This window comes from Chlamydotis macqueenii, chromosome 8 (assembly GCF_036417535.1).
Source record: "Chlamydotis macqueenii isolate bChlMac1 chromosome 8, bChlMac1.mat, whole genome shotgun sequence".
In the NCBI taxonomy this organism is placed as follows: domain Eukaryota; kingdom Metazoa; phylum Chordata; class Aves; order Otidiformes; family Otididae; genus Chlamydotis; species Chlamydotis macqueenii.
In genome coordinates this window covers 18,496,884-18,508,901 of record NC_141563.1, presented here as the reverse complement: position 1 = coordinate 18,508,901, position 12,018 = coordinate 18,496,884, and the positions used below count along the sequence as shown (strand labels likewise).

General features: G+C 35.0%; 1 protein-coding gene across 7 annotated transcripts in view; it reads left to right on the top strand.

The window, feature by feature from the left end:
• PTBP2 (polypyrimidine tract binding protein 2) overlaps positions 1 to 12,018 on the top strand; it is a 52,933-nt gene that overhangs the window by 14,049 nt on the left and 26,866 nt on the right. For 5 of the 7 annotated variants that reach the window (XM_086753028.1, XM_086753034.1, XM_086753032.1 and 2 more), the window contains one exon: positions 550 to 625. The exons of the other annotated variants lie outside the window; for them this stretch is intronic. In XM_086753028.1, the coding sequence (XP_086609154.1) occupies positions 550 to 625 (76 nt within the window). The remainder of the gene's footprint in view (positions 1 to 549; positions 626 to 12,018) is intronic. 7 annotated transcript variants of the gene reach the window in all.

Here is a 12,018-nt window from a genome sequence, read left to right as displayed (position 1 = left end):
GTGTTTTACAGGATAAATGGATGCCCCCAAAATGACAATTGATCATATCCTGTGAAGAATAGTGATGGGTGTTAGAATTGAGCTAAACTCCATATTTGTCTTTGTATAGATTTCCCTTTAATTTAAGCTAGATGTAATAATTTTATATATATATATGTATAATAAAATATTAAAACAATAAGTTAACTTAAGTGCTATTGAAATAAACTAAATATATTTAATTATAGCATTTTAATTTGAAATGCTGGACAAAGTTACTGTTCGGCAGTTCTCATTGTGCCTGGAGGTGGCTACATTTCAGTGGTGGGTGAAACAACTGTGCTTAAGCTGCTCCTATTTCAAAGATTGCCATGTAAATATACTGCTTTACTTAGTTTTCAAGTTGTCGCATCTATCTGAGAAGAGGAAGTCTACCAAATCTGAATGGGTTTGGTTATGCTTGCTTAAGTTCTTCTAAAGGTTTTCCGTGTCAAACTGACATTTTTAATATCATCTTTTAAAATCACAAAATAGAGGAAAAAAAATCTCTTACTGTCTCTTTCTTTTTAGAGAGGATCTGACGAACTTCTTTCAGGCAGTGTACTCAATAGCCCGAACTCTAACATGAACAGCATGGTAGTTACTGGTAAGTGATGCCCTTTCAAAGGAGAAATCTATCATTTATATTTGGACTCATTTCCTGTTTACAAGGGGAGAACACTCAAACGAGAATCCGTTGTGCTATAGAGGGATAAACTGTTGGCATGCATTAGACTGTAGTGACCTTGTAAATACTCACAAACCTTGGATATCTGACAAGAATAATCCTATAAAACAAGAGGCAACTTTCAGGTGTCTGTACACTGAATTGTTGGTGGGTGATGGGATGAAAAATTACACTTGTATGTTGCCTTCAGAGTAAGGAATCACAACTGCAGGGCAAAGATAAACAGATTAAGAGCTCCTGTATGACATTAACTTTTTCACATATAGACATCTGTGAGTCTGGGCATTCACGCAAAGAACACTGTGCCAGTTTCATAGGATAGTATTGATTCAGTAAAACAGAATTTTGCTCCGTTCTCATTTAAGCTGCTAGAGCAGGAAACTTCACTTTGCTACTTCAGCCTGAGAGCGCAACATTAGAAACTCAGAATGTCAATGCAAAGTGAGTGTGGTTGTTTTTTAGTGAAATTTCTGACAATACTAGATATAAAGGCTTTTCATTAATTGGCACATACTGAAATGTCTTCCATTGCCATTAATGTTTCTGTATGTTGAGTGTGCATTGAGTTACCCTGGAGGGCTCAATTCAGAGGTCTTGCTTTTTCTCTTTTTTCTTTTCCCTCATGCATCTTTTTTTCTTTCCTCAGAGATGTGGAGGAGTTGGTTCATGGCATCAGAGTGTTACTGGACTTTCCATGTAGTTGCCTGGTTCACTGCTTTGATGTTCATGATCACTTTTTACATATTTATGTGCTGAGCAGTATAGTCGCTGGTAATAGTAGCAGACTCTTTCCTTTTAATGTAGTAGTAAAAGATTAGGATTCAGGGTGCAGTTTCATGTTACGTTTAGGGTCCTGTGGTGGCAGCTGTTGCCAGGATGGGTAGTTCTGTGCTTTCTCATCCTACATCCTTAGCACAAGCAGAAGAAAACCCCAATTCCACATGTTTCTGGTCCACTCTGTTTGACCATAGTGAATGCTCGTACACTTGCAGAATGAGCTAATCCAGCATTAAACTGTACTGCTAAAAAGTGTAGTTTTCCTTTGGAGCAACTTACTGATCAGTCGTGGCTGCACAATTGCTACATTCAGTGCAGTGGAGGGTGGAGGAGTGTGGTGACAGAAGACAGGAGGACCACTTCTGTTGGCAATCCTATAAGCAAAAGACAATACTTCTTTGGAATCTATAGAAAAATGCAGTGTAGTGCATTCATAGCCATTCTATAACCCAAGAATGTTTATTTTTCTCCCCTGCTCTTCTTACTTCCTTCTGCTTCTGAAAGAGATCCCTCTTCTTGTTTTGTTGGTTTTTTTTTTATGTCCTCTGCAGTCCTGGATATTACTGCATCAGCAGTTTGCTTTACTTAAATTAGAAACTAGAATGAAAGCGAGTTTGGGTTTTGTGTTTGAGGGTTTGGATTTGGACAGTGGGAATGGGAGGGAGAGGACAAGGTCCTGCAAGTTACCAAATTTTCCAAGTATTTTCAGAGGAACTTTTAGTTCAGGAAAACTAAATGCAAGTTAATTTAGCAAAGGGAAAAACTTGAAATAAGAATTGTTATAATGTTGAGGTTTCAGAAGAAAAAAATACAGAAGCTCATCTAAGAAGCCTCAAAATTTAAATAGAAATTATTTTCTTCTCAAAAAATTCTTAAAATGGAAAAGTGTGTTTTGATTCCATTATGTGGACTTGGGAGTTTGATGTGTTTAACAAATACAGGTTCTCATTCTCAAGTTGTTTTTATTTTCCCCCTTTTTAAGCTGATTTAGTGCTTGGGTTTTGTGTTTTCTTGGGGTTGTTTTTTTGTTGTTATCAAAGAATAAGCATTTGTGAGAGAGTTTTCAAATGAATTGATTCTTTATATTTTGTACAAGGAAGACCCCTTGATATGTCTATAGGCATCCAGAACCGTACATGAAGGCATCTACAACCATACATGACTTCTCAGAAATGATCTCATTAATAAGAAACAGTGATCTGAGTAGTGGCCTAGTCCCTGTAGTATCAATTGCCCGTTATAAAAATTTTCGTATTAGCTGTGTAATATATATAAAAAGGAGTCTGTTGGAAAAAAAAATCTCAAAAAACCAAAAAAGCCCAATCTGAATGCAGTAATATAATTCAAGCCATTCTCTGTAGAGGTCAGTGAAAATGGGGCTAGTCTGGTTTTTTTGTTTGTTTGTTTGTTTTTAAGCAGCGTCTTGGGATTGTGTTCAAATGTCTCTTCTGCCTGCCTCTGTTAAATAGCACAAAAAACCCCTGTGTAAAGTAGGATAAATCCACAGTACAGTGTTGTTTCTGAATTTATCCTCCCATAACTGTCTTCTTTATTGTGAGCTTGGAAGGACTTTTTCCAGACTTGCACAGTTTACAAGTTAAGATTGTAGACTCAGAAGTGATTAGATCTGAAATGGAAACTCATATGTTAATTTTTCTGTTACCCATCTCCTGAAGCTAAATGAGTTCAAGTATTCTTTATGTCTGAATTAATGTCCTCGTTTTGCTTCAGTTCTGTTGTTAAGCTCTCTTTAGCATAATTTAAAACTTTTGTGAATAGAGGTTTTTTGGTATAGCCAAGGCATTGTAGTGATGAGTCTTCCTCAGATTTTCTGGAGCTTGAGAGAATCTGTAATCATTGATTAAGTTCTTTGTAAAGGAGACATTGTAGAAATTGACCTACTCTGTAACTGTTCAAACTAATACTTATTCTTGCCCTTTCGTTCTTAGAGCTTGGAAGTGTCATGATGTTATGAGACCTGGTCATTGTTTTCTGGAGTACATAGCAACCTGTTCTGGTTTTGACCTTGATATTTTCATCATCTTATCCCATTGTATTTTTCCAAACAGATACCTAGATACACAGAAGAAAGAGACAGTTTGTCTTTGTTATCCTCTAAGCTTTTATGATAATTAAAAAAACAGTTGTCACTAACAGTGCCGTAGCAGGCCTGAACTTAGAGCAAAAACATGTGAATCACAGCCTCATTTCTTTCTAAATCTGCTATAGAAATATTAACTTGAACCCAGTTGCCTAAGTTGTCAAAAAAATGACCTTTTCATGGAAGTCAGTTTTTCTGGTAGAACTGGGGGCTGTGTCTTTAGGGATAAGACTGGAGATGGGGTTTTTAAAAATGATCGTAGAATTGTTTAGATTGGAAAAGACCTTTTAGATCAGGTTCAGCCATTAGCTTAACACTGCTAAGTCCAATGTGCATCCTATGCTTTTATTGTGGTAACTGTTCCATTGGGTTTTTTGGGTATTCAGCTGCCATTCAGTTAGAATACTGTGGTTCTTCAGTGCTTTTATGAATACTCTTGCTCTAGTTCCCTTTCCTAGTCAGAGAAAGGCATGAAAGATGCATGGTTTCTCTGACCTATAGGGAGTCTTACATATGAATGCCTCTCTTTTTTTTTTGGTAAAAGAAACTTGCAGAATTGTTGGACAAATGTTTTGTTTGCATTCTTATTGATTATTTGAACCACTAGTAATTTGATGAACAATATGGACTTAAGGAAAATGCTAGCATGTTGAACTGCTGTGCAGAGGACACTGCTCAAAATACAAGGCATGATCCTTCAGCGTTTTCTGAACGGCTTTGTCATCAATATGTCATCTTCAAGACTGTATAGGTGAAAGGAAATTGACGGTATGTTATATTAACATTTACTGCAAGTCAGATTACTACCTTAAGTACTTTGGTAGAAGAACAGCCTTAAGAGAAAGTTAGACTTGGATAATTGAGGATGACTTTGAGTTATTTTGCCACTTAATTCTGAACCCTTCTATCTCCTGGTTTGGACATAATTTGATTACTGCTCTTGTTGCGGAATTTTGTTTCAGGTAAGCGTATGTATGAAAATATACAAGGCTTTGAGCAGTATGGCAGAACATCATTCTGTAAACATTGAGGGAAGAATTCCATCTACTAGATCAGAATTTGTTGCAATGGAGATGTTAAATGTTTAAGTTTCAGAGCTTTTTAACACAAGCTGACATTGATGTCTTGAAGTTGTATTGTCAGAATAACAGACCTTCTAATACCGCTTGGACTACTACTAGTGTTTTGCTTCAGCTTTTTTGAAAATATTGTCAAAGTCTCTTCTTATTTTCTGTCATATCTTGCTTGGCTCACATCTCTTTAAGAGATCACATAACCTGTGAGTTCTTTTTTTTTTTTTTTTTTTTTTTTGTATGTTGATGCACAGCTGACAGTTATTAGAAAGGCAATTTAGGTAAACTAAAATATGGTTTGGTAATAGGATTCTGAGAAACAAGAGCTGAAACCAGGATATTTAAAAAATATTTTTACTGTGTTTTTGAAGATGTCAGTTATGCACATTGTAAGTGATTGTACATAAATAACTTTTTTCCACCTTTCAGTGATATGTGGTCAGTAAATAGGTAACTGCAGTTGCTTATTCTGCTGCTTTTAAACCTGAGGAAAAAATGTCCCTTCTTTTTAAGAATTAGAAAAGGCATTTCTTCTGTGATGAATTTCTTTTATGCCGAACTTTTTGTGAGGCTTTAGCAACGGTTATATGTATGAAGATGCTCATGGCATGAGATGTATTGCTGAAATCCACACACACAAAAAAAATTAAAATTTTTAAGGAATGTAGATAAAAAGTGAAAGATGTTGGTGAAAGCTTTATGAAAATTGGCTTGTCAAAGACAAGGGGTTGCAGCTGAAAAATTGACAGGTTTTTTTACTGTAGCTGCTGCCAATTTCATTGCTCACATTTGTGTGTTTAAGTTCGATCAGTAAAAACATTTTCAAAATCATTTTGCAACTGAGCTCACTGAACTCCTGGAGCTTTAAACGATACTATTAATCTTGATCTTGTTTTTACTTCATTAGCAGGGAATGTTAGCAGTGACTTTGGTAGGTAATTCATTGTATTAACAGAATACTTAGCAGTGAGGCATACAAACTAATAATATTTCAAGTGCTGTGTTTAACTTTGGGAATAAACATAGATATATTGGTGTGGATGGCACACTAGAGTAAAATTGGCTATTAGTTGACATTAATGATGCCTAAATATAGGTAATTTCCTTCTGAAGTTTGCAAATTGATTACAATTAATAGTAATTGGAAAAATTTGACGAAGTACAGTCCATGTGATTGGAAAGTATAATAATTTAATAATAGACTATAATTTACATTTTTCTACAGATACACGTGGGCATGTGCATGTGGATGAACTCAATTTTAATGCTCTGAATACCTGAACAATATATCTTTTTGTAAATTAAGGAGCTTTTTAAAAAAAAAATAAAAACACCTCAAAAAACCAGACTCCTCAAAAAACCTCAGGATGAGAGAAATAAAGTGTGGCTATTGTTATGAATTTAGTTAATTTCTGTACGTGAAGTTCTCTGAAGTCTGCATTTGTTAATCTTAAAGGTTACGTGATCAGTGTTAATTACACTGGTTTGGTTGGCGGGGGATTTTTGTTGTTTTGGGGCTTGTGGTGGAGGGAGTGTGTTCTGCAAGACTTTGTACTTCAAAGCGCTTTATATCCTGTTATCCTTGCCTTGCTAGGCCACTGCTACATTGTAGAAGTCTTACCACTTGAACTAAAGTATTAGCCAGCAGTAATAGGTGGATTTTTACCATGGACATGGGCCATGTGCAAAGGAAAATCTTGGCCAGTCAATAATAAAACTGTCTTACAGTACAAAGAATACTGTCTATCAGGAATTTGAGCTTAAATAAGTAAATATGGTCAAACAATTTAAAAGGTAACTACAAAGCTCTTAACTGGCACATCTGTATATAGGCTGCACCTCTGTTTCAAAACCCACTGAGCAAGTTTTCTAAGCAGTTATGACAACACACTTACAATATGGTATAGTGGCTGTTCAATCTTGCACTGTCTAAAACTAATGTCCTTCTCTTTGGCCCTGAAAATATGTAAAAATACTGTGGCTAGAGTGAAATGCAACTCAAGTGGAACAAAATGAACTAAAATGGTATAGTGATGCTATTCATGGATTTTATCTTATTTTTTAGTGTAGTATCTCCTTTTTTGTTTTTTTTCTCTCAAACATTTTAAATTCCAGTTTTTATCTTTAGCTTGAAGTTTTGAAGATGTCTGTACTAAAACAAAGGTCTTATTTTTCTTGTTTCGGGAACCTGTTGGCACTTGCAGAAAAGTTTGTCACTGGATCAGACCAAAGGTCTTGTCTTCCTACATTCTATCTGTGACAGCAGGCCAAATGCATGTATATACACATAAGGAAAGAACCTCAGAAACAAAACCACAATGGTCTGTTACACCTTCCCAGTTTGTGGTTGTCTGCAGTTTCCTTATCTGGTTGTTTTATGCAGATGATTGTGTTGTTAGTAAGCTTCTGATCTTTCATGTATAAACTGATTGTATTGGAGAATGAAACAAGTGTTTCAGGAAAGCCTAAGGATTTACTTTTGTTTTTTTGTAGTTGATTGTTGGTGTGTACTCACAGTTGTGAAACAGAAATTGACTCCTGCAGAAAGGATGTTTATTTATCAATTATTTAACTACTGCACATATGCAGGGATTTCTAATCAGCATCTTGTGATTAATTTTTAACATTTTTTTTCCCCTTCTTTCCAGGAAATAATGGGTGAAAGCAGCTTTTTATTGCATGCAAACATTTTTGCCCATAGTCATATAGTTAAATTTCTGTATTAGGAGATTGTGTGAATATGAAAGAAGGTTATTGTGAAGGAAAACTACACCTCTAAACCAAAGGCTTCATATATTTTCATGGTAAATTCTCTATTATTGGCCTCGGAGCATTTTAGACTGTATTTTTGTATTTCTCAAAAAAAAAAAAAATTGTGTGCAGAGAAAAACTCCTCTAGGATGAAATCTTATTAAAATTCGTTTTCAAAATAGTTATGAACAGGAAATATGTTATTCACTTTTTGCTAGGAGTTATACTGAACTTCAGGATCAAGTTTTCTGCAAAAACTATTTGGGAGCATTGAGACTTCATAGCTTGAATGACTGAATACCGTGGACTTAAAGTACATCTTCTGTACATTGCACTTCATTCTGTTGCTTGTATATAGGTTTCTGTTTCTGTGTTTAATAAAATAGGTGTTTCTAACTAAAAATGCCAGGGATCCAAGTCGTGTAGATAATGGCCATTTATAGGCTTTGTCAGCTCTTAAGCAGTCAATTTCAACAGCTTGATTTATGCTGAATTGAAGGAACTCTCTGCAGCAGGGACATAGCTTATGTATCAGTTATGTTTAGACTGTGGTATCCTATTTAGATGAGAGAATCATACTTGAATGCCATTTGTAGATATGAGATTTTGTTTAGAAATAGACAACTGGTGTCACATGGAAACTGGATTTTTTCTCATTGATGGAGTGCCAAAGAGGTTTACATCAGTGTAATAGCTGTTACAGAAGCGGGGTTTTTTGTAGTCTGAATTGAATATAATGAATATTCAGGGTTAGATTTCTGAACTATGTTTAAGGCTGTAACTTGATTAGTAAATGAACTAATACTAACACTGTGTTTTAGTCATGCTGTCCTCATGGTGATTTTCCCCCTACCTCCCTGCTAATGTAGATATTGTGGCATTATGGTCTTTAGTGCGTCTTTATATTTGTTAAAGTGTTAGAGGCAAGAGGTTTGAATTGGATCAGGTTTTTCAAGTCTGGTGAAGCCAAACTACCTGATCAAATAGCTACTTGCCAATAAGCTTCCAGTTTAACAGCAGTTCCTGAGCAGTAGTTATTATTGGCTTGTGAGGTTCCTCCCTCCAGCACACCCTTGCCTCTCAATTTTCTGCAATTTTGTCTTTCTCCTGCTATATAGGGAAGGATCTTTTGGGTTGCTTGTTAATCTCCCTAGAGTCCATTTCTGACACAGACAATGTTGTTCTTTTAGTACCTTTGCTCTTTTTTACTACCTTTTAACCTTTATGGACATGGGTTATGCTGATACAATTTGTTAAAGAATGAAGTTGTTTTAACAGTATTTGAATTCAGCTTTCAGGGCTTGGAATAGGTTGTGCTCCCATTTCTTTTTTTAAATGGTGTGGTTTTCTGTTCCCAAGTGCAGTTTAATGATGAGAAGAAGAGAAACTCTTCCATAGAGCCTGTTGCAATAGGATGAGGCGTAATGGTTTTAAAATAGAGGTAGGTAGATTCAGATTAGATATTAAGAAAAAGAATTTTACAATGAGGATGGTAGAACACTGGAACAGATTCCCCAGAGGTGGTTGATGCCTCATCCTTGGAAACATTCAAGGCCAGGCTGGGTGAGGCGCTGAGCAACCTGATCTGGTTGGAGATGTCCCTGCTCCTTGCAGGGGGATTGGACTGGATGGTCTTTAAAGGTCCCTTCCAGCCCTCACTATTCCGTGAGTCTATGTGTCTCCAGCTGAGAAGTACCATTTAAAATGGCAAGTAAGAGACTAAAGTTAGGGAGAAAGGTTTCATACAGTGCCAAAAACTCAGTAGTTATTACAAAAGCTAAATTTTGTTTTTCCAGAAATATTTTGAAAAATTCAGTTGTGTATGTGCATGCATATTTAGTATATGACACACACTTTATTACTGCCTTTATTGAAACGGTAAATCAGTGTTAGACTATGCTAGCTGGATAATCAAAAGTAGAAGCAGTATGTATTCTCTTGACATTCAAGAAAAGCAGTAATAACTGATGTTGTGTTAATTTATTCTGTCTTCTTAAAATCCAGTGTTAAATGTTTTGGAGTTAATTTTACTTTAAGATGTTAGGCTTAATTTTTTATGAATGTTACCAGTTCAGCTTTCATTGTGCAAGGAATGCTTCTGTCAATAAGTAATAAACAGCTTTTGTCATGTTTGCTTGTCCTACTGCTGAAAACTTTCTTTGGATATTTATATAGCATTGAGAGTGCTTGTTGCCAGTGCCTCCATTCTGTGTGTGTGTCTGCCTCTGCCCCCACCTTTTTCTGATTACCATACATTCTTTAGTGCGTAATTCTGTATCTTTTGGTGTATACTATTTTTAATATATTTATATCTCTTACCTTTTTTACTTGAAAATTTTAGTACAAACACTTGTCTATATAGCTCTTTTTAATAGTAAGTAGAAAAATTTTAAAGAATAGTTTAGTAGATGTTTAGTTTAAGATAGTTTAAAAAATAAGATTGTGAGAGAGACTTGTATACATGAGTTAACTGCTCTTTAAGAAAAGATATATATATATATATAGTGCAACAAAATACTTATTTCAGATTTCTTTGAACCTACTGTGGCAAAAGTTGAAAAACTGTGTAAAATGCAAATATTAGATAGCTATGCTAATAGATGGAAAAGCAATTTGTTCAGGTAATATAATAATTATTAAAGGACCATTTCTTTGCAAATACATATATGTGAGTGCAAATCTACTGACCAGTTATACTTTTACTAGTAGCATTGAAATTAGCTAAAGCCTAATCCAAATACAAGCTTTAGTTTTTTTTTTAAAAAAAAAATCTTGGACATTATGCTGTGGAAAAGTTGGTATGTCAAAATTATATGTTGAAAACCACACAAAAGACAAACAGCTCTGTAACCTACTGATCTGGGGTTTTTTTTTGTAGAGATTTAAATTGACAACTAGGCAAGACTACTGTGTAATGAGCTTCAGGTGAAAAGTTAAGGTATTTTTTTCATAAAATTTGGGTGTCTGTTGCTTTGAGGATAAATGCTATATTGTGTAATTCTGAACAGGTGAAATCTGGCTACCTGGAAGCTCAGTCTCACTACCTTTTCCAAAATGATACAGGTTAGAGCCTTGTGTAGTCTAAGGATGAACTTCAGATTCTAGTTCAATGTGTATTTTTGAAATTTTAACAAAATTCCATCAAAATTTGTCCTTCTGTGGAGCAGACTAAAATAAAATACATGCTGTTTTGTGGATTCGACCCTTTCTAGCATTGTCAGTTGGAGATACTGCTAGCTGAAGGTAAGAGATGACCTTGCCTCTAAGGCATACTATTTTTAACTAAAAGAATATATTGAATTTTAGATTTAGCTGAATACAAAGATAGCTGAAGTGGAAGGTAAAAACATTCAAATTAGAATGAAGAGGTTTAGCTGATAGAAAAAGATATAAGGGAGTGATGGAAACAGTTCCTAATATATAGATTTGTCCTTTTTTTTCTATCAGTTCCTTTAAGGGAAGTATGGAGAATGACCTTATTCTTGAAAAAGCAAAAAGTACGTTCATAGATTTGATCAGAGACCTTGAGTTTGCCAATTTTCGTCTTAGTATTGGAGAGGTAGTTAAATATTGTACCTGGGTTGGCTTTTCAAATCCGAATCTGGAGTGTGGATGTTCTTGACTTGTATCTGTGATTTTGATCATTAATAAGTTGGCTTGGTTTAGGCAAACTGATTTAAGAACTTGAATTCTTGATTATGATTTAGGCACACCCTTAGCAAAACCTTCTGTGCTTATGTCAGTTGGAAATGAATGCAATATCTTTATACGGGGAATCAGAATAGGTGTAAATGATTTTCCTGGCACAAATTCAGAATTATATTCTGTAGTTACAGCTGAGTGATAATTGAGGATTTATTTATTCTCTTCCCTCTGGAATTCACAGCAATCAACTTTCTTATGAAGATGAGACTTTTGGAGGATTTAGCATACAATAAATGCTTCCTGTTGATTCCTTCCCCTGTTTATTTTTTCTACTTGTTTATTGAGTAAATAAAAGTAGTCTCATTTGTTTTAAAATCCTCTTTGGTATAAGCCCTCAACCCATGAATTGGAACCCTAATAATACAATTTTTTTTTCACTAGTCACAATTTGTGTGGTTTTTTTACATTCAAGTAGCTATTGAACTGCTCTTCTAAGATGAAATCAGAGGTTGGCATGTAGAAAGAACAAAATCTTAACACTTCTTTCTCTTATCTAAATGCATTCTAATTTCCAGCATTGATTAAGTCATGAATATCCATATATCTTATAACAATGTTGTTCTTTAGCTCTTGACTCTTTCTAATGTTTACTCTTTTGACATATTTGTAGGCAGTGGATGTATTACCTTTTAACCAAAATAAATAATTTTTGGCCTTCTTTCCAAAGCAAGATGTCTTCCATCCAACTAGCTACCTCTTTGTTGCGTATTTTCAAGAAAAAGGAACAAAAAAGCTGGAATTTTGCTGGAATTCTGGACAGGAATTCTGAACAGTATTCTGAGTAGTGTCTTTCTGGTGCTTGGTACAATGATGTTAGTGCTTCCCTGCTGCTGCTAGGAAAATCTTGTCTGGGGTTTTTTTTCTTTTTTTTTTTTTTTTTCCCTTCTTTCTTTTCTGTCCATGTT